Below are 27,201 nucleotides of genomic sequence, written 5' to 3' on the forward strand. Positions count from 1 at the left end.
TGGCAAGCCTACAAGTTACCCCCCATCCTGGCCGAGGTGCCCGAGGACCTGCTCGGAAAGCCCGCAATGACACGGGGGAAGCGAGTAAATGGACCACAGGTTAGTATTTTGCTTGGGAAGAGAAGAAACAGTTCCCATGTGCCGATTGGGGGCGGGGGCGGGGAAATTAAAAGTGCAACCGGGCCAGAAAGCAATTGAGATGCATGCAAGCGGAGCAGCAGAGAGGCCTGGGAGCGCATGCTGAGCGGCAGTGGCCCAAGAGCCAACTTTTAGTGTCACCTTTTAAAATTTAATTTATTTATTTTTATTTTTTTATTTTTTTTTTGCGGTACGCGGGCCTCTCACTGCTGTGGCCTCTCCCGCCGCGGAGCACAGGCTCCGGACGCGCAGGCTCAGCGGCCATGGCTCACGGGCCCGGCCGCTCCGCGGCACGCGGGACCCTCCTGGACCGGGGCACGAACCCGTGTTCCCTGCATTGGCAGGCAGACTCTCAACCACTGCACCACCAGGGAAGCCCTAAATTTAATTTTTAATTTTTTTAACTTTTATTTTTTGGCTGCACCCCACGGCTTGAGGGATCTTAGTTCCCCGACCAGGGATTGAACCCAGGCCCTCAGCAGTGAGAGCACGGAGTCCTAACCACTGAACCCTAGTGTCACCTTGATTGGGAGTGAGACTGGGTGGGAAGGGTCCAGGAGAAGATTTGGCAGATGCCAGTTTTCTGCAGGATGGGAATACAGACATAGGCAGTATCTGCACAGGGTGGCCTCTAGGTAAACGCCTGTTAAATTAACCCAACGAATGAATGATCCACTCCCCTACCATCCCTGACCACCATTATCTATAGAGACGGAAGATCTTTTGAGGTCTTGCGATGCTAGCTCATTTGTGTGTTTACAGTGATCACAGGAAACGCATAAACACACCTGGCCCGGCTTTTATGGTTCTAATCAGGCCTTCAACGCCATGCGTAGATTCTGAAGAGATGCTTCAAGAACAATAAAAATAGTACCTCGGTTTTATTGAGTATTTATATTGAGTGTTTATCTTGTGCCTGGCTCTGTATCTGCATTAACCCAATTCAGTCTTCTCCATGGGGATATGAGCCAGGCATTAGGCTTCTCCCCGTGTTTTACAGATGAGGAAGACGAGGTTCAGAGAGGCGATGTGGCTTTACCCAAGTTCATGGAAAGAGTAAGGGACAGGGATGGCATCCAAAGCCCACACTCTGGACCAATGAGCTAATCTGCCCATGAAAGCTTTAAGATGAACACGGCTGTCAAAAACAAATGAACAAGGGCTCTGTGGAGGAAAGGAGGTAAAAACTGGTGCTGCGTTTCTAAAGCTGGCTTGAGGCCAGCGGAGGGAAGGGCAAACCCCAGGGCTCATCCCCTGACAGCAGGAGCCGCAGATGACTGCTCACAGCTGCGGGCCTTTCTTGGCTGACAGCAGGCCTTTTCTGGGACCTTTCTTTCCCTTTCCCCTACCTCTCTCTCTTCACCCCCACTCTGGAGGCAGGGGGAAGGGGAACGCCTGTCTTAGCTGCTGTTATTGTTTAGCTGGAGCTCAAAGAAGTCTGCTTAGCAGAGGGTGGCCATTTTGATACCCAGACTTCATCTCAGGTCAAGAGAAAGGGCGGAGTGATTTCACAATGAGTGGGATTAGGAAGGCTCCCCTCTACTCCCTCCTTTTGCCTGCCCTCTAGGGGACAGTCTCCTTTCCATGATCAACAACGGCCATCCCTAAAGTATTTAGGGCACTCTACACCTTTGGCAAAAAACAAAGGGGAGACTTTTCCTTTCCTTACACCTTAACGATGATGCTCAAACGAAGCCACCTGGCCTGAGGGATGTCCAGACATCTACCTGGATCCGAAAAGCATACTTTTTTCTCAGAATGCCAAGGCAATGCTACTGACTTAGGCAGAAGAAGTCAGTCCCCAGAGGGGCCAGCCCCCAGAGCAAGATGACGGCAAGGAGTTAAAAATGCAACGAACTAAAAAGGTAGGTTCTCCTCCTCTCCCATGACCCTGAGAGCTTAGAACCCAGCAGTGTTTGTACTTCAGGATCATCGGGCAAGTCGGCTGTGCTGGGGAAATAGAACTCTATTCCTACTGACGATAGACAACGATGTCAACCAAGAAATGTTGAACTAGGTGGTACATCTGAAACTCGCTTAGCGCTTCCTAGCAGGTGTGATGAGAACGATCTACTTTCCCCTCCTGGGGCTTTGCACCTGCTCTGCTAGGGGCTTGGTGAGCCGGAGGGGCTTTCTTCCCAGTCCGTCCGAGCGGAGTGGCCAGTCTGCAGCAGCCAAAGGTCCATGGCTGCTGAATGTTCTCTGCTTCTCGTTCCAACCTGCCAGCTTCAAGCCTTCCATTGTCAGGTTGCCAGTGACCAAAGAAAGCCAGAGCCGCTGACAGCCTGGTTTTCCAAAGGTTTTTTTTTTCTCCAACTTGAGTTAACCATTCCCTGGCCTGTTTCTGAGCTTGCTCACTACTGTTTTTTTCAACCGAGGAGGCCGAGTGCTCCCAAATCTCAAGGTTAGGTTTCCCTCTCCCTCATCCTCTACTCCCACACCCAGGGCAAGAGAACTGGAAAAAAAAAAAAATAACCGATTACCTAGCATCTAGGACCAAGCCCCTACAGTCCTGGTGGACAAAGCATGGGCCTAAAGGAGAGACGTAGGTTCAATCCCAGCCCCCCGCCCCGCTTGCTAGCTAAGTGACTGTTGGGCAAGTTACACTCTCTGTGCCTCATTTCCTCACCTAGAAACTAGGAATAATAACAATACTTAATAGGGTGGATAAAGAGGATGGAATGGGATGATAGCTGTATCACATGACCAATAAATGGTAGTTATTATCACATTATTACAATTTCTTATTCCCAGGGGGAACTTTCCTTTCGTTACCTCCTCCAGACATATTTTTGTCCCCATCCTTACCCCTGACAAACGCCTCCCCACCAAAGGAGGGCACAGATTTAGACCTGTTCATTCATATCACATTTACTGAAGTCAACAAACTGACGAATACAAGTGCTATGATGCTGATTCATCAGGCATTTCCAGGCGCTGTACAAAGCGGTGGGAGGTTGCCACGAAGAGGGGGGTGTACATCAAGGCTGTTTTACTCTGTCCTTTTAGCATATTTACTTATCTTGAAATGGTAACAGCTGTTGGAGCTGCGATACACAACTGGAGAGCTAAGGTAGGGGGTGGGAGATAGCGCACTTTCAGAGAGCGGATTGCAGGCAGTTTGAGACATGGGACAAGCCGAGGTTTCCCTAGGTCAGCAGGCCGGGGAAAGGGCAGGCTGTTCTTACCTTCAGCAGGGGCAGGGACAAGCACACAGACTTGGGGCTCACCCAGCAGCAGCTAAGGTTCAATTCTGTACTCACAAGGCAGTGAGATCTCAGAAGCCGGCCCTGAACTTCATTCATTTTTAAACAAGTATCGAGTGCCTGCTACATGAGGCTACGTGCTGTGGGGACATACAAATGTGTAAGACATACGTCCCAAAGGCAGAGAGCTCAAAGTCTAGAAGGAATAATGGACACAGAAGATTACGATACAAGGAAGCATGTGACATGGGCCTGAGAGCTATAGCGAGAGGGAGCTTTGGGCGTTCAGAATGGGGAGACTTCTTCCTCTTGAGGAGGGGAGAGAAGGCTTCAGGAGGGGGCTCAGACAGGGTGGACATGTGCTGCAGTGGTGGAGAGATGACAGAAGGTGGGGCACGCGGAGAAATGCTGCGGAAAATAAACCAGCTGGACCAGAGCACACATACCGGCTAAGAGCATCATTTAAAAGGGGCTGTTCACCCACAAAGCTTTTGGAACAAAATATGCCCTTGTGGGTGGGGTGGGAGTGACAGTGAAAACAGCATCTGCAGTTATCGGCAGAGCACCCTGTTAGTTAACCTTGATTCTCCTACCCCCGAATCCCCTCCGAGGCCGTGGGGAACACCCCCATTTGTGGTTCTACAGAGGCAAAACACCTGCCTTTATCCATCACGATAGGATAGCTGTTTGAGGGGTAGGAAAAGCCAACTCCTTTATCAAACGAAAGCAGCAGATGTGTGCTGTTGTACGTCAGAAGAGACAGCCACCACGAGGCAGATGTCAGGTGAGATGGAGGTAGATGCTCCAGGCAGAGGGGACAGGAATGTGTAATACACTTATTCTTCAGGGGGATGGGGGAGGGGGGCTAAGAGAATTTTGATTGAATTGGAGGCTGGAACAGAGCAGAGGTCAGAAAAAGGCATGTTCTGTTTAGCCCTGGCAGGATTTAACAATTTTTATTTGCCAACATTGAAAAATTGGGATCTTACATAAAAATCTGGATTTCAGGCTTCCTTGAAAAGTGGGCCCACATTTCTAAATGGCATCTATCCTTTGGAGAAGAGGAACTTGCTGCAGCCTCCCCTGTTCCACGCTGCAATTCATACTTAGATGCTGGTCACATTTTGCGAGCACAGTGCAGTTGGCGCTCCAGAATGCTTCTGAAAGCCAGGATGGCTCAGACTGCATCGGAATCCTTATTCTCTAGGGGGTGAGTGTTATGTTACCTGGGTTTCCCTACTTTCTCTTTTACCCGTTACTTCCAAGTTCCTGCCGGCATCTGATTTTGCGACTCCTGATATACGGGGCCTCTGTGCAACGAGCGCGGCAAAGTTGGTAAGGGCAGCCTGCCAGGCCAAGGGGCTCAGCCTTTATTCTCTCAGAGCAATAAAGGACATAACGCAGGCAGATCTTAAGAAAATTTGTCTGGCAGAAACCTGGGCTGGAGGGGACTGAAATGAATATTGGCCCTGGTGATAAGTCACATCTCAGGTTCCTCAGTGACTGAGTGCGTGAACCTGGGCAGGTTACAGAACCTCTCAGTGCCTTGATTTTCTCCTCTGTGAAATGGGCTTGATAAGCACAGTGCCCACCTGGCAGGTTTGTTGCCAGGATTAAATGAGATAATGAGCGCAAAGCCCTTAGCACAGTGCCTGGTACATTAGTACCCAATGCTTATGATCAGTTTTAGAGTTAATCCTGAGACCAATTAGAGGATTACTGCAGTCGCCTAGGTATGAGCTGTTAAGGTCCTAGATTAGCGCAGGGACAGTGACAAAAAGAAAGACCAACGTGGGAGCGTTAGGAATGAAGACCCAACTGGGTTCAAGGTTGACTGGGGGAGGGGGAAGAGAAAAAGAGTCAAAGACAACTTCCGGGTCTGCAGCCTGGGTGGCTGGGGCAATGACAGCAGTGAAATGCAGAACCTTGGGAAGACAGTTTGATACATACTTCGAGGTGACCCTGGAGAGGCGACAGCCAAATGGCAGTGTCCGGTAAACAATGAGAAGTGTGGGACCAGGGCTCGGGAAACGTGGCTCAGGGCTGAGGATGTGGAGCCGAGCGGGAGGAACCACGAGAGGGGCGGGGCGCCCTGGCGGGAAAGGATGAAGCTACGTGCGGTGCCCAGTTCAGCATCTCAGGCAGGTTCAAGCATCTGTCTGAACAGCTGGGGCCCTCTCTTCACTCAGGGACCGTGCCTTTTCTGCTCAGTCAGCTGTGCCCCTTGGATACTACCTCTGTCCTTCATCTTATGTGCTTTCAGTTCAAATGCTGACCTGGCCTAATCCTGCTTGCCTTGTGAGCCCTGATGGGGTCGAAGTCCCCTGGGTAGAAAGCAACAGGCTACCACTTGGTTTTATGTTTAATGAAACGGAGACACCTAATACGGGCTGCAGGGAGGGGGGTCAGGCAGAGCTGTGGGAGACTGAGCTTGTGCCTGGTGCCTCCCTCCTGATCCACATGAACTGTCCAGAGAACCATTTGCTCAGGACTCCCTGGTCCTTGTGGAGAGCCCACAGATTCATCAAACTAATCTCCATCAGTATTTTACTGTTCTACTTGTCCTCCCAATACATTAAGTGCTGCAAGCCTCTTTGGTCCCAAGCTCAGGGCCAGGTGTGGGAGAGACGAAAGTGGAAAGGCCGGGTATATACCTGGAAGAGCTCGAGCTGAAATGTGCTGAAGTGTGGCCAAGGGCATTTAGGCAGCGTGTTCCTGGGGGCCATGAAAGCGCCCCAGGTATGGGGGCACCTCATCCTATCTGTGCGCAGGGCTGACTCACCCCCTTCCCACCAGAAACCATCCCATCAAAACATGCACATGCATAATTTATTTACCTCTCCAGTCTCTAGCATGCCAGCCAGGAGCCGGGGTGAGAAAAAGAAAAGGGAATAAAATGAGTGTAAGCACGGTGAAGGAAGGGCTCAGCTGGTTAAACAAGACTTATGATTACTGTCATTAGTGTTCAAGAGACTTCCAACCTGATGCGGCATTCAACGGACAGATTTTGTGTGTGTATGTGTGTGTCTGGATAAAGCATACATTAGGAGAATGAGACATTCAGACAAAGTGGCCAGTCGGTATGTGGGTTCAGGAAATTCCCTGTCCGGCTTGTTATCTAACAGACACCTGACATTGATTTGCTTCCTGATGGACAGTGTAAGGAGGAAAGCCGATGGAATGCAAATGTTACCATTAAGTGTGTTCAGGTCAGAGCAGCCCGGCCGCCCTGCAAAGCTCTCTCCTTTTAAATTCTGCGGGCAAACACTGCCTGCTCCCCCACAGGGGGTGGCGGGGAGACTGTTATTAAAGGTCTCTCTTCTTGGAGAAGTTGGACTGAGTGCTCTGCAGGAACAACAGCCACAGTAGAATTTAGGGTTAGCCTGTTGTTTCTAGGTTCCTTACTCTCCGAACTGAAGATGTATTTTGAGCAGGGATTAGGGGGCTGTTAACTAGTCGGTGATCACCAGCTGCAAGGCTCCCATACCCTCAGGTAGTGCTCAGATAAGCCCCGTTACTGCAGCGACATCTAATGGCCAGAGAAAGTAACGCATGTTTGCATTTAAAAGCAGCCTGTGGTTCTGTTTTGCGGAGTTCATTTTTTTTAAGTAGGCGGGACAAGGTATTACTGAGTGTTTATTAACTCCTGTAAAATAACACTTTGATCGCAACCGTAAGATTTCGCTTCCCGTATCTTTGGATGGCATTTATGTTGTCATTCATAACTGGATGCTGATCATAGTTTGTGAAAACCATGCAATTGCCTCTCTGGATTTTTTTGTTTTTTTTTTTTTTTTTTACAACCATCATGACTTTGCACTTATTTGAAAGCTTCTTGTTGAAGCTCTGTGTATGCATTATGCATAAAGTTTCCATACCAGGGAAAATATGATCAAATTTACCCCCAAATACCCACTTCTAGTGTACAGCAGATTGTTGTGGTAGGTATATATTCTAGGGTAGAATGTAGTGGTGGCTAGATTACCCCATAAGAGGTCATTGTTCTAGATCTCAGGTGGAAAAAGGAAAGCTAAAAGTTTACAGAGAAGACTGAAACCTCCACCCTCACATTTAGATGTCACTGAATTTCATCTGAAACCCTTTGTCATATTGTGATGTATAATAAGAAATATATACTTGGTCTTCGTCCTCATTTCTGGCATAGAGCTTCTATAATCCTTGACATTACCTAAGTGATGAGAGCAATACAGGTGACTTGATATTCATAACAAACCCCTTTCAACCACGTCTGAGTTTATGTTAATACAGTGACTTTTGAAAAGCACCTAAGGATGGGGCCTGGTTGCCAGTAACCTACTTAGTCAACTGGTTTCCTGAGTTCTGTGAGACACTCTAGCTAATTAATTAAATCCAAGGATGGGGCTGTGGGAACCTCTAATTTATACTTCAGAAGCACAGGTGACAACCCGGACTTGACATCGGCATTTGAAGTGGGGGGACAGTCTTGTGGGACTGAGCCCTTGGCCTGTGGAATTTGATGCTGTCTCCGAGTAGAGAGTGTCCGAGTTGAGTGGAATTGTAGGACACTCAGCTGCCGTTGGAGACTTCCTTGGTGCAGGGAAAAAACCCACACACCAGAGTTGGTCCTAGACTCTTACCCTTTCTCACTGACTGCTCCAACCCCAAGGCTCAAAGCCCTGGGTTTGAGCAGGCTTGCTATGGGGAGGAAGTGAACTCACTAAACCTTGAACTCTGCATAAGGAACACTAAATTATAAGAGGTGCCAGAAAGTGCTGGCGAGACGCCTCTGGCTCTACGATTTCAAAAAGCAATCCTCAAAGCACGGAAGCCAGTGATATAAGCAGCCTTAGTTTCATCCACCTCCAGCGAGAGCCCATTCTCACTCCTGACAGGTAGATAAATTCCTAGGGCCAGGATGTTTAAAAAAATGAATAAAAAGCTTGTAGTATATCATACCTCCTTCCCACGCAACCTCACCTTTTTTAAGAAGCTATCTTTTTTAGAAAGAGCATAATTATCATATGAAGAAATCAACTTTTATAAGAGTTAACCATATGAAGTTGCCCTTTGGGTAAGTCAAAAAAAGGTAGGATGTTGGCAATGTCATATGGGTTCAATGTAAAGAAAGAAGACTGAAGCTATAGGGGAGATACACAGTATTCCTGAATAAAGACAGAATATTTTACATAAATTATTCCAAGTATATAGGTTGAACTCCAGTCATAATCACGAGGTAGTTCTAAAGTTCATCAGGAAGAACAAATGACTGAAAATAATCTAGGAAATGTTGAAAAGAGGAGGGGTGAGGGGGGTAGATGCCCTGTCAGACGTTACAAGGTATTATAAAGCTATAGGAATTGAACTAGTGTAGGACTGGCACGAGGACAGGCTGACAAAACTACAGCTCAGAATACACAGCCCCAAGACAGACTCTAGAACATATACAAATATCTAGGATGTGGTAAAAGTCGCAGCACGGAGTAGTGGGGAAAAGAGATTATTCCAAAAATGGTGCTTAAACAATTGGTAAACTATTTTTTTTTTAAAGTCAGATGACTACCTCACATCATACCTCAGGTAAATTCTAAATAAAGTGATAAGTGTAAAAATTACAACAGAAATATTTAAAGAACTATATAAGTGAATAGTCATATGACTGTGGGATGGGGTAGGCCTTTTACACAGAAGAGCAAAGTTAGAAACCCCCAAATAGTAATATATATATATATATATATATATATATTTGCATAAAAATTTAAAAATATGTATAATAACCACATAAACAGTAGTAGAAGCCAACTGTCAAACTGGGAAAAATGCATGCAGTGTACGACAAAGGGTTAATATCTTTAACATATCAAGACTTCTTACCAATTAGTAAAAAACGCTGACTAGCCTAGAAAAATAGGCAATGGACACAGAAAATTTACAAAGAAATACAAAGGACAAATTGATAAATGAAAAACATGCAATTTGCTTATAATCAGTGAAACTCAAATTAAAGTAACGTGCCAGCATTTTTCGGCTATTATTAGGTTCACAAGGATTTAGAAAGTGATAGTCATTACTATTTATGGGAGTTGAGATGGACCACCCTACCCACTGCTGGTGCAGGCGTAAACTTACAGCCTTTCTGGGGTGCAAACTTCATTAGGAGCCTTAGAATTGTTTTTATCTTGTGGCCTGTATTTCTAGGAATACAGCTAAAGGGTGTCATCACAAATGTGAAAAAATACAGGGGTTTTAATGTGGTGTTATCACACTGAAGAATTAGAAACAGCCTGAATATTAAAAAACAGAAATTGTTATTTATGGAAGGATGGAGCCAGAGATAGAAGTTGTATTGCCACAAACCAAGGAATGCTTAGGGCTACCAGAAGCTGGAAGAGACAAGGAAGAATCCTCCCCCAGAGCCTTCAAAAGGGGCATGGCCCTGCCAACACCTTGATATTAAATGTCTAGCTTCCGGAACTTTGAGGGAATAAATGTGTTTTTTATTTTTTTAAGTTATGGCACATCCATATGGTGCAATACATGTGACAATTAGAAAAGATGCTCTTAATACTTGATGGCCTGAGGCACTATCCATTATAAAATAAGTGAAAAAAAAGATATTCATTTTTATATACAGTAGGAATGCAATTTTGTGAAAAATAACTTTCCATATGCATATATTATATACTTATATTTATGCGCACACACATATGCATACACATATGAACATACACAGAAGTAAAACTATTAATCATCATAATGCATAGGTGTTGGGCTTATAGGTAATTATTGTTTTCTTTTTTGTATTTTTCTGCATTTCCCAAATTTTCTATAATCTATGTGCATTCCTTTTTTTTAAATTGTGGTAAAACACACAACATAAAATTGACCATTTTAACCATTTTTAAGTGTATGTACATTACTCTTAAAATGAGGAATAATGGCTTTTATAAATAAGCATGCACTAAGCAAGCTTTAAACTTGCATCTGTGTTAAAATTACAATAACGTGACAATTTAAAAAATGTGTTTGGACAAAGGACAGGAAAGGAACGCAACCCAGACAGATGAAAAGTGTGATGGGTTGGAGCAGCAGAATTGGGTGTAATTGTGATGTGTATTGTTCTGAAGGCAGCTTTTCTCTATAGGTTGAGATAAGTACTTGCGGGCTTTTCAGTGCTGAGGCAAGTGAGGCCTGGCCTGGCCTGGCCAAGAAAACCACGTGGAGAAGCCGGGGGCCACTGAGATAGCAGAGGGACAAGTTAGAGACATGGGGAAAAACAAACTCAGTGGGGACTGATCATTTAAAATTGGATCCAACTCCCCCAAATTAATATCCAAGCAGCTCTTCAGGAATACATCAATTGTATAAATCAAGATTTGCCCGGAAGAGGCCAGGGAGGCAGGCAAGCCTGTGGATGTGGAGTCTGAAGGGAGGCTGGCGGAGAGTGAGCAGGGTTCAGGGCAGATGCGAAGCCTTGCTTGATTCTGAGTCCACTGACTCCCACCCCTGCCCTGTGTGGACCTGCCTGTAACCCCCAACCTTACTTGGACTACTCTGATTTTTCTTGGATCAAAATTGGCTGATTCTAGGCTAAGCCAATTCCTCTCTTTGAGACTTCAGATATCAGGCTTTTGTCTCTGTGGTCTGTAGAGAAACTGTGAGTTTTCCTAGGTAACAATTAGGAAGATGCAGGGCCAATCCCACTAAGACACCGGCCCGTTTCAAATGCAGTTACTTCCTCAGCAGGGGAATCAGGGACTACTGGCCCCTTGTTATTGATAGTTCCTGGCTTATTTTGGTTCTTTCCAGTCTGTTTCACTGAAGTAAGGACAGGCTATGAAGGCAAGGGTGCCCTGTCCTCCTGTGGAGGCCGCCTTGATGTAATGGGCAGTGGCAGCTATGAAGAGAGGAAAGAAAAGTGCTTTATAAAAGACCTAAAAAAGCAGAGGATGAGAATGGGGAGGCGGCTTGGGCTCGAGTCCATTGCCCTGAGGTTAGCAGCAGAAATGCCACGGAGTGAGGGTTTGCAGAGTGTTTGTAGGAGCAGTCACGAGCTCCTTGGAAACCTGGCATCGCTCAGTCTCCATGTTCTTTGCTGTTGTTACCCACCCACAAACACTGCAAGCCATCCCTCCCACATACCCACAACCCCCCCCCCCCCAAACATAACTCTTCACCTGCATCTTTCTCTTCACCGTGTCGAAGGGAAAGGAGAGTGTCTGGGTCACCGCGGCAGCCAGGCAGACATTGGCAAAGTTCTGGAGGAGAGAGAACCGATCTCGAGGTCCATTCCAGATTTTCTCCAGGTTCATGTAAACTAGAAGGGAGCCAGCAGAGAAAGGGAGAGCACCTGAAAAACAAGGCCAGGGAGAGGCTGTGATGTCTCAGGAAACACTGGCTTGAGAACATAAATGCCTGTGGGGAATCCAGAGAAAGTAAACAGGACCGGCTCTGGGCTTGTTAAACAAGTCACTCCAACCGAAGCAGCAGGCACTTTCTTGGGTGATGATAATGTGCTATATTTTGATATGGGTTGTGTCATTGATCAAAATGCATGCATCCAAAGATTCCCTAAATATCTGTGTACTCTATGTCAATTTTACTTTTAAAAGAGCCATAAACAAATATTGAACTCCAGTTAATGATATGCATGTTGAAGGGTTGAGGGGTGAAGTGTATTGATGTTTGCAACTTCCATGGAAATCATCAAAAAATATATGACTGATGAATGGTTAGAGGGACAGATAAAGCAAAAACATTAATTGAAGGAGCTGGTATATGGTAGGTATATGGGTGTTTCCAATTTTTAAAATTATTTATTTATTTATTTTTGGCTGCGTTGGGTCTTCATTGCTGCAGGAGGGCTTTCTCTAGTTGCAGCGAGCGGGGGCTACTCTTCGTTGCGGTGCGTGGGCTTCTCATTGCGGTGGCTTCCCTTGTGGCGGAGCACGGGCTCTAGGCGCGCAGGCTTCAGTAGTTGTGGCTCTCGGGCTCTAGAGCACAAGCTCAGTAGTTGTGGCGCACAGGCTTAGTTGCTCCGTGGCATGTGGGATCTTCCCGGACCAGGCCTCGAATCCGTGTCCCCTGCATTGGCAGGTGGATCCTCAACAACTGCGCCACCAGGGAAGCCCCTCCAATTCTTTTTTAAAAAATTTATTTTAGGGCTTCCCTGGTGGCGCAGTGGTTGAGAATCCGCCTGCCGATGCAGGAGACACGGGTTCGTGCCCTGGTCCGGGAAGATCCCACATGCCGCGGAGCGGCTGGGCCCGTGAGCCATGGCCGCTGAGCCTGCGCGTCCGGAGCCTGTGCTCCACAACGGGAGAGGCCACGACAGTGAGAGGCCCGCGTACCAAAAAAAAAAAAAAAATTTATTTTATTGGAGTATAGTTGATTTACAATGTTGTGTGAGTTTCTGCTGTACAGCAAAGTGATTCAGTGATACATATATATTCTTTTTCATATTCATTTCTATTATGGTTTTTACAGGACATTGAATATAGTTCCCTGTGCTATACAATAGGACCTTGTTGTTTATCCAGGCTGTTTCCAATTCTCTTAACCTTTGTGGGTGTTTGAATTTTAAAAAATAGAGTGTTGGGGAAAAAAATCACTCCCATGAAAAAAATAGTTAGTAGGCGGTACTTAATCAAGTTTTGGAGACTAGGGGGAATTGATCTATAGCTGAGAAGGAAACATTCTGTGAAACCTGAAGAGTGAGATAGTATGAGATGTGGCCATATCAGGGCTCAGTGGGTACCCTGCACTGTATGGCAGCCTCACCTTTCTAGGAAAAGATGGTGAGCAAGTAGTGCAGTAGTTGGCACTTTGAAACTACCAGAAACTTTGGGAGCAATCTGAAGTTTACGCAGGGACTCAATTTCTCCCTCAAAATGAGATTTAAAAGAGGGGCTAACACTAGTGGGGTTGCTCATCTTTAGAAAAATGTAATATTTATTTAATAAACACATTAAAAATGACACACCAACCCTACATTTTCCTTCATTCAGAAAACATCTGTGGAGCTTATGCTATGTGATGGGCCCTATGCCAGGTGCCAGGAATATACAGAGGTGTAAGTAGGCTAATTCCTGGAGATGCTCACCATCTAGTGGGAGAGACAGACAGATGATATATGCCATAGTAAGGGGGCTATACAAAGTACTTTAGGTACACAAGGATCAGAGGGATTAATTTTGCCTGGGGGAATCAAGAAGGACTTCGCAGAAGAGGGAGCTTTTCAACTGGGTGTTGAGGAATGAGTAGGAGTTCATCAGACATTGGGAGAGCAGACAGAGGGAACAGCATGTAGAAAGAGAGTGGTGTTTCCAAGAAATGCAAGTATTTCTAGATGTCCAAAGCAGGAGTGCAGGTAGAACGTGACAGGAGATGAGGTAGGAGGGGCTGGCAGGGCCAGGTCTGAAGGATCTAGTATGCCACAAGGAATCTGGGCTTTTCCCTGTAGCTCACAGGAGTCAGTGAAGGCTTTTAAGGAGGGCAGTGGAAAGAAAGAGGTTGGTGAAATGATCAACTTGCACTTAGAAAGATCATCACACCCTGGCAGCAGGGCACAGGGCGGACTAGGGCAGCAGAGCCCCAAGACTGGGACTAGGTAAGAGCCTCTCGTAAGTGTCTGCAGGAAAGATGATGATGAGAGTGTGACCTATGGCAGAGAAGATGGGGATGGAGAAGGGGGCAGACTTGAGAGTTAAAAGAGGTGAAATTGACAACCCTTGTGATTGAAGCGGGCGTGGAGTGAGAGGAGGAGTTGAAGTTGAAGTGATTCTAGGTTTCTTCTGGCTTGGGCCACCGGGTGAAAGAAAGGCGGTCTTGTTCATTAGGGAATACAGGAGGGGGGCAGGTGTGCGACTAACGAGGCCATCAGGTTTACTCTTGACTTCAGTGAGCCAAGGGAGCATCAAGTGAGGGTGTCCAATAGCAGGCATCTGTACTGCCATTGGGAAGTGGTAGTAGTCAGTGGTTAAGAGAGAGGGCTCTGGGGTTATACTGCTAGATTCTTCCACTTTCTATCTGTGAGCTCGGGCAAGTCACTTAGCTTCCCCAAGCATCTATTTCATCTGTAAAATGAGGCTTAAATGAGGAACCGTATGCCAACCATTTAGCACAGGGCCTGGCACATAGTAGACTGCAATTAGTCATTGTTATTATAGAGATGAGATTGGGAGTCATTAGAGTATAATGATGCTTGTTCAAGCCACTAGCTTAGATGAGGCCACCCAGGGAGGGTATGGAGGGTGAGAAGAAAGCTAAGGCAGGAGCTGGGGGATAGTGACACACAGGGGGCTGGCATTGTCAGATGAGCCAGATAAGAGCGAGCTGCAGAGAGGTGGGAAAGACATTTAGGAGACAGTGGGGTCCTAGAAGCCAAGTTTCCAGAATAGAGTGATCAATCCCATCAAATGCTGCAACAAAGGTTGGATAAAAGGCAGAGGTCTACTGGACTGGCAATTGGGGGTCCTGGTGACCTGTGCATGTGTAGCCCTGGCAAAGGTTCCAAAGACCACAGAAGCTACAGCTGCCACCCTGGTTGTGCTCATATGTGTACTGATGCACGCGGAGACTCTTTCGTGCAGTCAGATGGGGAGTGTGTGGGACTGTCTTCCTATCAATTTGTGCTGAGCCACATGTACTCTGTCCTACTCCCTCCCTGGGATATAACAGACTAGAGTTAGGAGTGGGCTGTATGGCTATGGAATAGAATGAAGCTAATCGACTCTGTGTGGACCGAATCCATATGACCTTGAACTCGGTTATATGGATTTAACTGGTTACAAACAAAGGTATACAATACATTCATATACATATTTATCCCTTGAACTCAGTAAAATGGATTTAACTGGTTACCAACAAAGGTATACAAGTCATTTGCATGCATCAAAGAACACAGTCTTTTCTTGGACAAGGTGCAAAGTTCAATCTTACCTAAAATAGTAAGGGAAACCCCTCGATAAAGGGCCAGGAACCCTTCCTGTTGATAAATAGTAGAAAAAGCATGGAGGATCCCCCTGTAAGATGGTTCCAGCATGTTCTGCACAATTAACCGGGTTTTGATGAGGTCTGTAGGATATGTCACGATGGTGGAAACCATGCCCGCAAGACTCCCAGCCATGATGGACCTCCACTGGGAGATGTGGCCCAGGTCATCTGTAAACAGCACAACAAACCTGGGAGAAAATAGGGAGAAAAGCCCAAGGGAATCAGCCATGGATTGTGCTAGAGTGCTCGATGCCACTTATTGCAACATTTCCCTGCATTTGGAAATGCTTTACAAAATGAAAATTACTAATGTATTAGGATTAATGAATAACACATTCAATTATGTTCATATTCATGAATATAATTCTAATTATAGAAAATTAGCTGTTATAATTTATATAACAGCTATAAGGAAGAGATACCTAACCCTCTTATTTCTACCTACCCTAAGTCCTCACTTCATTTCAAGCATTTCCCCCTTTTATCTGCGTAACTGTCAACACTGGCTTGCCTGTGGGGTGTAAATGAACAGAAACACTTGGTAAATACGGAACTGGAATGTGCTCCTTTGATTCTGTTGCAACGTAAATGAAATTGCTTGAAACGATGACTTTGAGCATCCCCAGTAATTGAGTTTTTAAAAATATACTGGAGGGCTTCCCTGGTGGCGCAGTGGTTGAGAGTCCGCCTGCCGATGCAGGGGACGCGGGTTCGTGCCCCGGTCCGGGAGGATCCCACATGCCGCAGAGCGGCTGGGCCCGTGAGCCGTGGCCGCTGAGCCTGCGCGTCCGGAGCCTGTGCTCCGCAACGGGAGAGGCCACAACAGTGAGAGGCCCGCAAAAAAAAAAAAAATAAAAATAAATAAATAAATAAAAATATACTGGATGTGCCACCCCACCAACTGTCAGGGAAATAACAAATAAACACAATAACACAGTACCACTTCTCAACCAGCAGACTGGCAAAGATTAAAAAGTCTGATAACATCAAGTGATGGTGAGAAACTGTGGAAACAGGAACGCTCACCCACTGCTGTGAGAAGTGTAAATTGGTAGGTCACTTTGCAGTATCTAGTAAAATTGGAAAAATGCCTACTTTCACCCCGGCAATTCCATTTCTAGGTGCATGTCCTAGAGAAACTCTTGCACGGGTACATATGAAGACACATACAGCGTTGTTTGTAAGTGAAATCGAACCATCTAAATGTCCATCTGTAGGGGAATGGATAAATTGTAGAACAGTGATACAATGATACTTTAGTTAAAATGAATGTGCTTAGAACTATGTATTTACACGGATAAATCGTAAAAGCATAAAGTTGAGTGAAAATAGCAAGTTGTAGAGTGACCTATAGTGTATGATAACCATTTGCAGCCATCTCTGTATATCCACAGGTTTCAGGACCCCCTACGGATACCAAACTCTGCAGATGCTCAAGTAGTCGCTCATATAAAATGGCATACTATTTGTCCTCTCATATATTTAAATCATCTCTAGATTACTTATAATCCCTAGTACAATGTAAATGCTATGTAAATAGTTGCTGGAGTGTGGCAAATTCAAGTTTTGCTGTTTGGAACTTTCTGGAATTTTTTCCCCCCAATATTTCCAATCTGTGGTTGGTTGAATCCATGGATGCAGAACCCAAAGATACAGAGGGCTGACTACACTTAAATTAAGAAACACATCCATAAAACCATATATTATACTAATCATGGATAGATATAGATACATATAAAAAAGTATAAAATAGACCCCCAGGAAGGTGGAGAGTAGATGGGACTGGGAATCAGAATGAAGGGGACTTCAGCTTTATCTGTAATATTTTATTTCTTGTGTAAAAAAAAAGATAGTTGAAGTATCTTTTAAACTAATTCTCTTTCATGCTGTCAATTCTGCATGGTGGGTGTATGAATGTTTGCTAGACTATTCTCTGTGTTTCTCTGCAGTTTCACAATTTAGTAAAAAAAAGGGCTTTGGGGGCTTCCCTGGTGGCGCAGTGGTTGGGAGTCCGCCTGCCGATGCAGGGGATACGGGTTCGTGCCCCAGTCCGGGAGGATCCCACGTGCCGCGGAGCGGCTGGGCCCGTGAGCTGTGGCCGCTGGGCCTGCACGTCCGGAGCCTGTGCTCCGCAGCGGGAGAGGCCACAACAGTGAGAGGCCCTCGTACCACAAAAAAAAAAAAAAAAAAGGGCTTTGGGTGGACTTTTCTAAATGCAGAATAGAAAGCCACTCCGTTACAATCCCTCTTTCTGGAAGCAGTGCATCCCCAGTCATGAGGGCCCACCTCGGCAGAAATTGTTCTAAGGGGACTTTTACATGGTGCACGTTCCCTGGCCAGGAAGCAAAGGAATTTTACTCATTCTTGCTGATGAGGACAAATTTAATAAAAAGGCTTGGAAACCAGGAAAAATAATATTTTCTGTCGGAGGGTGGGGAGGGGGAGAAGGAGAGGGATAGCAAGGATTTGAATAAAAAGAAAGTGGACAGAGCTAGGCTAAAATAAAAGTATTGTATCTTTTTAAAAATGAGAGCATCCCCAGTTCTTTGGCTTTCCAAGCTCCAGTGAAGTTGTGTATTTCCCGCTCTTTCAGTTTGGCAGCAGGCCAGGGCCCCCTCTCTGATAAATAAGACGAGCCAGAGTTCAGGTGAAACCACTGAAGGGCTTCTAGGACCGCTCCTTTGCTCCCAAGTAAACACTGATCGATTAAAAACATCTCCTTCAAGCTGTAGGAAAGTCTGGACTTCATTCTGTCACCCTACCTTAACTGCACCAACTGAAACAGTCATTTGAGTGAACCAGCAACCTTTGAAAGATGCAGGTAACTAAGTTGGCATTCACCAGTGGGCCGTCTGCCTCGGTTTCGCTGCCTGCACACTCCCTCGGTCCTCCCTCCTCCCTCCCCTGGCCAATCAAGTGGCAGGGGAACCTTAGCCAGGGGAGGGGAGACAGGAAGTGGAAATGCTTGGCTGGAGGGGTGGTCTGCAGCAAGCGGGAACAATCAAGAAGCAGCAGGAATTCGAATGCCAAAAGAAACACCATTCATTCTCATTGCCTCCTCCTTATTCCCCATCCTGCTCGACACTCCCAGGGCATTAATGCATTAATGCATCCACACTGTGCCAGACACTGCGCTAGCATTCAGCATAGATCTTAAGAGAGTTCAACAGCCCTGCCAAAGAGATGACTGATAGGGGCAACAAGAGAGGCATTAGACCCTTGGTTCTCTGAATGACTTGATGAACTAGGAAGAGGAGTTCTGTCTTCTATGAGTTTGTTTTATAATGTAGGGTCTTGCTATCAAATATTCAAAATTAAAAAGAAGAACCAAAGAAAGTCCTTTTTCTCAGACTTTTACTATACAGAGACTACAAATCGTTCCTCTTACAATCAGAGTCAAGGCAGGGCACCCCTGATAGGCCATTAATTACATCATCCTGGTCCCCACATCTTAAGTGCTTGTCTGATTGGATGCAGCAGCAGTGTCCCCCTTCCTGCTCTTCCTCTCTCTTGTACACACTGTGCAGAAGCTTTTTCCAGCGAAACCGGCTAAGCTGGTGAACAGCAGTAACCCCTTCCTTTCAGGCACATGGATATTATACACACCCTGGATGTATGTAGGTAGAACTGTCAACACTACAACCTAACCCAAGTTAGCAGCCAAACACAAACTCATGAATCAATTACACGATAAGGAAATGGTGTTGGTTATGAGCAATTTCAGAGTTTCAGGGACCCAAACCAGTGTTTATACAGCTAGACAAACAGTTGTGGCATAAAGTTGGGTGAGGGTCTACTATTTGATATATTTGAAAGCCATCCATTGTGTTAGGTTTTATTTGTTTAGCACAAGGACCTAGCTCCTAATAGACTCTGCTGAGTGGATTCTTTTAACTGTAAATCCAAGTAAGGAGACACTTCAGCATCGCAATGTTGGGCAGAGCCCTGCACTAAGGAGCTCGAAGACCCGGTTTCAAGCTCCAGCTCTGCCGTTAATTGTGTTTGTGGACAAGTCACTGAACCACTCCATTTTCTGAACATTCTGGAGGTTTATGCTTAGTTCAAACCCATAATCATAGGCTGTACCATTACCCCCAACCAACTGTTTTGCAAATTCATGGTCAGGAGGTGACAACAATTCCTGCTGAATTGCTTTAGTCACAGAACTCCCCCATCAAAAATCCCCCACAGCTACCCTTGCATTCCAAGTAAAGTCCAAACTCCTTAATCTGGCCCTCTAAGATCTCATTCCAACCTGCTTTTCTGGCTGTATTTCCCATTACAGCCAGAGACACACCTTATGCTCCAGTCACGCTGCATGCCTTCCCACCTCTGTGCCTTTGCTTGTGGCATTATCTGCAGTATCTTTCTCCCCATCTTTGCCAGAAAACTCCTACTCATTCTCCCAACACCAAACTCCGATGGTTTTTCTCCACTGTGACATCTTCACATCTTCTCCTCCTCCTCCGTCATCAGAGGTGTGAATTGCTATGGCACTTTATCCTTAGTAATCACATGCTATGGACACACTAGTCTCATTCTTTTGCTCTGTAAGCTCTGGGGCACAGGGACCATGCCCCTTTCATCTTGCATCGTCCCCAGCATCATGCACACCGTGGTCACTTAATGAAGGCAGAGAGAAAGGCAGCATGAGGTAATAGGGCCTGGGAATTGGAGTCAGAAGGCCAGGTGGTGGAGCTCAGCTCTGTCACTGACGAGTGGCGTGGCCAATCTGAGCCCAACTGTGCATCTGTAAAGTGGGCATAATACTTCGTGCCCTGTGGACCTTACAGGGCAGGAGGCAGGTGTTGTAAAACTCCAACGATTTACACACACACACGAAATGGTAACTAGGTAGAGGTGATAGATATATTAATTAGCTTGATCGTGGCGATCATTTCACAATGTATACATATATCAAAACATCAAGTTGTACACCTTAAACATATACAATTTTTATGTCGATGATATCTCAGTAAAGCTGTTAAAAATCCAATGATATGCAGTCAGCCCTCCGTATCTGTGGGTTCCACAACTAACTGCGGATTGAAAATATTCAGAAAAAAAATTCCAGAAAGTTCCAAAAAGCAAATTTGAATTTGCTGCACATCAGCAACTATTTACATAGCATTTACATTGTATTTACAGAGATTTACATAGTACTTACATTGTATTAGGTATTATAAGCAATCTAGAGATGATTTAAAGTGTACAGGATGACTGTATAGGTTACATGCAAATACTACTCCATTTCCTGTAAGAGACTTGAGCATCTGGGGATTTTGGTTGGGGGGGCGTGTCCTGGAACCAATGCCCTTCCGGATACGGAGGGATGACTGTATATATTCTAGATGGTTAGCAGCAAAGCCTCAGTACTTAAACCAGCCTTTGAAGTTCTGCTTCCCTCCCCTTGGTACACATTCCAAAGGAGGAGTTCCATACTTTGTGGAGAGCAGAGTGAAGTGGGGAGAAACTGAGTCATTAAAATTCAGAGGAGAACTGTTTACAGACTGCAAGCCAGATGTTGCTGAGGGAAAGGGGGCTGGGGAAGAAAGAGAGCCTTGACAGAAATGCCCCACGACCTCACTACCCTCCCTTCCTAGAGAAAGAGAAAGCAACTCTATTCCCAGGCACAGGTGAAATGAGCATTGGCCTCGGGGACTCAGTGATAAGGAAGATTCCATCGGACTTGTTTGTCAGCTGTCAGGTGAGACTGCCAGCTCTGGCCTCCCAGAGCCAAAGGCAAAATGCTTTGACTGTTAGCCTCCAAGGCCTACCTACGTGGTCAAGACTGTGGGCTGTGTTTCTCTAATTCTGAGCCAAGGCCAGTCTTCCGAGTTGGCAGTGTGCCCAGCGAATGAGGAACACGGGGAACATCCCTCCAGCTGCAGAACTACCTGAAATGCCATCATTACCGCTTCATTATTTTAGACTTTGTTTCCAGTTAAAATGCAAGTATCTCTGAGCTCTTGAGGAAGCTTTGAGTCATCTGGCATTACCTCTTTAGATGTTTTCCTAAAATGCAGCTGTTTTGGGGGGATGTGTTAAAAGCCCAAAGAAGGAGTCCAGGGAGCAGCGAGGTTGCAGCTGCTTGCAGTTTGGGGAGGGGAAGCTGCAGCCTCAGTAGGACCCTAAAGTCCAGTTTCTTGGGGGGTGGGGAGCGCCGAACTCCGTGGCCTTTTTGTCGCAGTGGATTGGGCCCTGTGCCCCTACCAAGCACGTTCTTCTGGGGGCTCTGACACACTTCCATACACGCATCTTCAAAAGGGTCTCTCTCCCAAGCCAGCCAAAGCAAAATTTCCAAGTTGGCGGATGGTGGGAAGGATTAGGGGCCATCTTTCCGGAGATCTCTTCACTCCTTTCCCCCAAATCTCCTTTGCCCCCCTTCCACCTCCTCGCCCGACCAACCCGGTCAGCCTCTCTGGGCCAGAGCTGCGTCCCCACAAAACTGCACCCGGCGGGGCAGGAATCCTAAGAAAAGGTGAAAAGGAAAAGGTGGGGACTGCGCTTTGGAGGCCAGAGAGGTTGCCTTCTGGCCCGAGGGGCTCCCACGCGCTCCGGAAGGGGGCTGTGGCGCGCCGCTGGCCTGATCCCGGGCACCCGGGCGGCGTCGGGACGCGGGACCCCCAGCGGCGGCCTCCCGGGCCCCGGGCCCTGGGCCCCGCCCACGCCGCCCGCGCCCGGCTCTTACTTGCGGTAGGCGGCCAGTTGAACGGCGCTGCAGGGGAAGAGGCGCAGGCAGGCCACGGCGTTCCCCTTCCACAGGGCGCGGGGCCCCTCGGCCCGCCAGACGCGGAGCCCCGCGCCCCACGGCCCCCGGGCGCGGCCGCGCACGACGCCGACCTGGGCCAGCACGGTGGCGAGTTCCAGCGGCGCGGTGAGGCTGAGGCTGAGCGCCCCCGCCAGCCCCGCGCACAGCAGCCGCTGGCTGCCCGTAAGACGGCCGTCCCGCCGCCAAGTCGCCATCGCGCGTCCCCGGCCCCGAGCCCCTGGCGGCCCGCAGATCGCGTGTCTCGGGCCTGGGGCTCCCGGCCTCCGGTGCGGGGGGCGGGCCAGGCTCCGCCCGGCGTAGGGCGGACCCGCGGCCCGGACGGGAAGCCGGTCCGCGCCCCGGCCGAGCCGGCCTGGGGCCGGGGCGGGGTTGAGGATGCCAGCTCCGGGCTGAGGCCGCGCCGGTTTAATGTCTGCTCTTCGGCTGGTACGTTTCTGTTTGCAGTTGAGAAAGAGTCACCGCGTTCTCTCAAGGCCTAGCCTGCTCCACTTCTTGCGTCCTGAATATTCAGTGCCCCCCCACCGCCTTGTTTACCTCCTCTTTTCCTTTCCACGTTCCACCTTGCCCCCTTCCTCCCCTCGCCTCTGTTCTCATCCCTCCAACCTTTTTTTCTGCCCCAGGAAAAAGCCTTACAGATTTCCCAGTGCAGAAGGAAAAAAACTTTCTTTAACATACACACGATATCAGACGCTTGAATTAGGCTTTTCATACATTTACTCCTTTAATCCTCAAAACAGCCCTTAGTAGGTGTGTCCTCATTTATAGCTCTCAATCGGAGAGGCTGTAGGTGTGGTGGTTAGGGCCTGGACTCCAACATGCGTTAGAGTCTTGGCTCTGCAGTTTACCACCTGTGTGACCTTGGGGAAGTCACTCAACCTCTCTGTGCCACAGTTGCTTCATCTATAGTTTCTTCCTTTAGGGGTTGTTGTAAGTATTAAATGAAAAATGATGCAGATAACACTACAGATTTGCTAGCCATGATTAGATGTTATTTTACAGAAGAGGAGACCAAGACAGAGAGGTTGACTTGCTCTAGGCACAGCTGCTAGACGCCATCAGGATTCAAATCTAGTTCGATTTTATGCCAACGTCCACTACCAGCTACACTAACATGTCCACGGCGACTGCAGAGTGTCTCTCAAGTAGAGACATTTTCAGTGGTTCTGCGAGCTAAGGGGACAACAGAGGCAAAGAAGGGTTAAGAGTGACTTGGCCAGAGTCTAAGAAGGATTTTGATAAGTTAAAAAATTCCAAACTTCTCCCTGTTTTCTCTTCTTAAAAAGCCATATCAGTAATAATAGTGAAAAGGCAGTCTAGCAGTCCATTAGTAGAAGACATCCCAGGTACACAGTTGCTTTTAGGCTTGTATAGTTACTTTCTACATTTACCAACACATGATGATAAAGGATCCTTTTCTAAACGGCATTGCAGGGTTTAGATCAAGAGGACTTGTTCTACCCATTTATGAAACAAACAGGCAGAGGATATACTTGTGGTTGCCAAGGGGTATGGGGAGTGGGGGAGGGATGGGTCTGGGAGACTGGGATTGGCAGGTGCAAACTATCATATATAGAATGGATAAACAATAAGTTCCTACTGTATAGCACAGGGAACTATATTCAGTATCCTGTGATAAACCATAATGGAAAAGAATATGAAAAAGAATGTATATATGTGTATAACTGAATCACTTTGCTGTACAGCAGAAATTAACACAACATTGTAAACCAATTATACTTCAATTAAAAAAAAAAGAAATGGAAAAAGAGGACTTGTTCTAGTTACAGAAGCCTTGCTCTGCTCTCAACCACTGGGGATGCTTATTTTTCTTGTTTTGTGAATTCGCCTGTCTTGCTGTAAGCTAATTTCACGGCTGTGGGAGGTTGGAGAAAGTAGGTTGATGCCTCTAAAGACCAGAGGACACTGGACTTTAAGAGGGTTTGAATTGGAATTTGGGGACTACAGTAAGGGAATCTTCAGTTACCAGCTCTGTCCTAAAGCACTCCGTTGGACAACAGGACTAGATCCTAAAAGTCCTTCAGGGAGCTCTGCCTTGGGAATGGAACAGTTGATACAATAACCCCATTGTATGGAGATTGGCTCAATTGGGTTGTATTGGTTTTGTTTGGTTTTAAGGCAACTTGTGTGAGCTTTCAATTGCATCCACCTTGGGAACCAGGTATACCCTTTTCTTTAGCACTGCTGTTCTTTTTGTCTTCAGCAGGAATAAGATGTTCAAGTGAGCCAGAGGCAGGAAGAACCAGTTTAATCTTCACAGCTGCGGGCCAGGAGAGATGGTGAGTTGATGGTATATTTTAACCTCAAAAGTAATTTTTCACAACCGGAACCTTGCACAGTAAAATGAGTAGCAGCAAAGTACTTATTTGCTGCCTTCTGTCTTTTCATGATGATGTGCTAACGTAACAAGGTTTGTTCATATTTTACTCAGCCAGAGTCTCATTCATTTGCTAAGCATTGGGAACATTATGTAGATCGATCTTAAACATAAATCAGTCCTTGAGGGTGTCCTATATTTGGATTGTGATTTGTAGACTCAAGCTAATCTCATTACCTCTTTTTCATACTTGTTGAAAAGTCTGTGAAGAACATAGTAAGTTAAGGATCTCCAACTTTGGAAAAGGCACACAATGTGAAACTGGACCGCTGTGTTAAAAATAAATTTATGATAACTAAAAAAAAAAAAAAAGAAAAACAGGAAAGAGGCAGTAAGTAAAGTAATCTTAGAAGTAGTATTGTAATATGAGGAAAAAGGGTGACTGGCTGATTCAGGCCAGCAGGCAGCCTCCTGTCCTCCTCATCAGGCCTTGGGAGATGCTCACAGTTTTTGATTCTCCAACTCTCACTTTTTCTCTTCTCACTGAGTTAAATCTTCTGTTAGTACATTACCTTAGTTTAACTTGCTGATGTTTCTAAGATGATAGTTTATCTTGCTATATTTATGCCAATGTTGGTTGATTCCTGCTCTGTTAATTTATATTTTATTCTTTAACCTTATGGAATTTTGTAAATTGCAAAAGTAGAATATACCTGTCATACCGAGAAAAACAGTATAGAAGTGTGTTAAAGAAAATTAAGTCCCCCTGTGCATCCTCTGAGGTAACGTTAGAGCAACCAACCTTAAGAGCTTGGTGTGTGTTTGTGTGTGTGTGTGTGACTACATCTTTCCTGCAGTCAAATGCTCTACCACTGAACTCTACCCCCCTGCTGTTTGCATCTTTCCTCATCTTTTTTTTTAAGGCTCAGGCAAATATTCATTTGTATGGATTTTCCCCCTCTCTCCCTCCCTTCCTCCCTTCTAAAGAAAAAAGATAATTCCATTGGAAGGATATTAAAAAAACCCTGATAATCAGATTATCTCTAGGGAAGAAAACTGGGAGAGGTAGGAATAGAGGTGGAAGGGAGATTGACTTTTGACTGTGTGCACTTTTGTACTGTTTGCTTTTTCCCCTCTTTTCTTTTTACCACGGGTATGTATTATCTATTAAAAAAAAAATCTCTCCGCCATCATCAATTTTCCCTGAAACTTTCCCATTAGCTGCAGTGTTTCTGGTGATATTTGCCTTGCCATGAGGGAGGTGTTGGTTTTGAAATGTTGAACAACTTTTGGTGAAGTTCTGAATGAAACAAAATACAATCTGCTTTCTATTTACATGGTAATTGCATTCTTGGTAAATTCTGTGTACATAAACACTATGAGAAAAATGTTTTGTATTTTAGAGTTAAGCAGAGTTAAGTTTTCAACTCTGATAATTAAAAGCAGCTTTTCCACCTACATGGATGCCTGGTGGGATCTTTGAAAGCCATGAAGGATGCAGGACAGTCTGGTGCATTGCAGATATGCAACATCCTTGCCCTGCCCATTAAATGCCAGTAGGATACCCCAATCACTCTGGCTCCCCTCTCTCCCCAGTGTCCAAAATGCCCACTAGGAGACAGTGCCATTCCTTTTGAGAACCACTGCTCTATCTGCTCTCTCTGGAAATTTCTTTCCTCAGATATTTGCAGACCTGGTTCCTTGTCATTCCAAGCTCAGCTTAAATGTTATCTCCTGTTAGAGGGCTCGCCTGACCACCCAGTCTACACAGCTCCCCTTCACTCTTCCACATCGCCCCATTTCAATTCTCTGTATAGCATTTATCCCTATCCGCTCTTTTTCTTTTCTTGGCTTATCGTCTGTTTCCAGCTACCAGAATGTAAGATCCATGAGGGAAGGGATGTTGTCTCTTGTTCACAGCTGTGTCCCCTGTGCCTAGAACACTGGCTGGCACATAGTTAGTGCTCAGTAAACATTAGTTAGATGCATGAAGGATGGAAGGAAGGAAGGAAGAAAGAAAGGAAAGAAGGAAGGAAATCTTCTTCAGTTCTACAAGTTGGAAAAGATTAGCAGAACATAATATCTTCACGAAATTATTTATTTAGGTCATATATGATAAATAGCAAAAGATTAACTAGATTCACAAGATTGGTAGATTTATCAATTCCCAGTGAATAATATCAGCTTTGTCAGAAATTGCATGTTTGCCATTTTAAATTTCCAGCCACATCTGTAATTCTAAAGTGAACTGTGATATTTGACAGAGACTCTTTGTCCCCAGTCATCATTTTCACCATGTCTTGAGCAGCAGTTTTGGCAAGTGTGTCAACAATGACTTCAGCAGCTCTGACCTTTACAGTTAAATATAACACTATAAAGTGTGGCTTCCATAGCTTTTGCATTTCTCTCCCTTGGCACACTGTATTTAACTTTAAGCAATGCTTGAATTTCCTTGCATTCTGCTTCAAAATTTTTGATGATGTTGAGGCAGGAAGGTTCATATCAAAATGTGTGAGGCTTTTCTTTCTTTCATTCTCTCACTCATTTATTCATTCCACAAATGTTTATTGAATACTTACTCTGTATCAGGAACTGTGTTGGGGATACATATTTCACATAATGGAATTTAATTTGCTTCCATTACCAGGCTATGGTAATCCAAATTTCAATTTTTTTTTTTTACCTGGATGATAATGTGGTTATTTTTTTTAACATCTTTATTGGAGTATAATTGCTTTACAATGGTGTGTTAGTTTCTGCTTTACAACAAAGTGAAT

General features: G+C 45.8%; 2 protein-coding genes across 2 annotated transcripts in view; one reads left to right on the forward strand and one right to left on the reverse strand.

The window, feature by feature from the left end:
• SLC25A43 (solute carrier family 25 member 43) overlaps window positions 1-22,368 on the reverse strand; it is a 36,114-nt gene extending 13,746 nt beyond the window's left edge. Inside the window, exons 1-3 of the mRNA XM_059049693.2 lie at window positions 22,009-22,368; window positions 15,264-15,505; window positions 11,501-11,673 (exon numbers count right to left, since the gene is read on the reverse strand). Coding sequence (XP_058905676.1) covers window positions 11,501-11,673; window positions 15,264-15,505; window positions 22,009-22,283 — 690 coding nt within the window. The 5' untranslated portion in view covers window positions 22,284-22,368. The remainder of the gene's footprint in view (window positions 1-11,500; window positions 11,674-15,263; window positions 15,506-22,008) is intronic.
• Window positions 22,369-24,342: 1,974 nt separating this feature from the next.
• Window positions 24,343-27,201, forward strand: part of KIAA1210 (KIAA1210 ortholog) — a 250,774-nt gene continuing 247,915 nt past the window's right edge. Inside the window, exon 1 of the mRNA XM_067023153.1 lies at window positions 24,343-24,386. The gene's annotated coding sequence lies outside the window, so the exon portion shown is untranslated. The remainder of the gene's footprint in view (window positions 24,387-27,201) is intronic.

The sequence above is a fragment of the Kogia breviceps genome, chromosome X (assembly GCF_026419965.1).
Source record: "Kogia breviceps isolate mKogBre1 chromosome X, mKogBre1 haplotype 1, whole genome shotgun sequence".
Classification (NCBI taxonomy): domain Eukaryota; kingdom Metazoa; phylum Chordata; class Mammalia; order Artiodactyla; family Physeteridae; genus Kogia; species Kogia breviceps.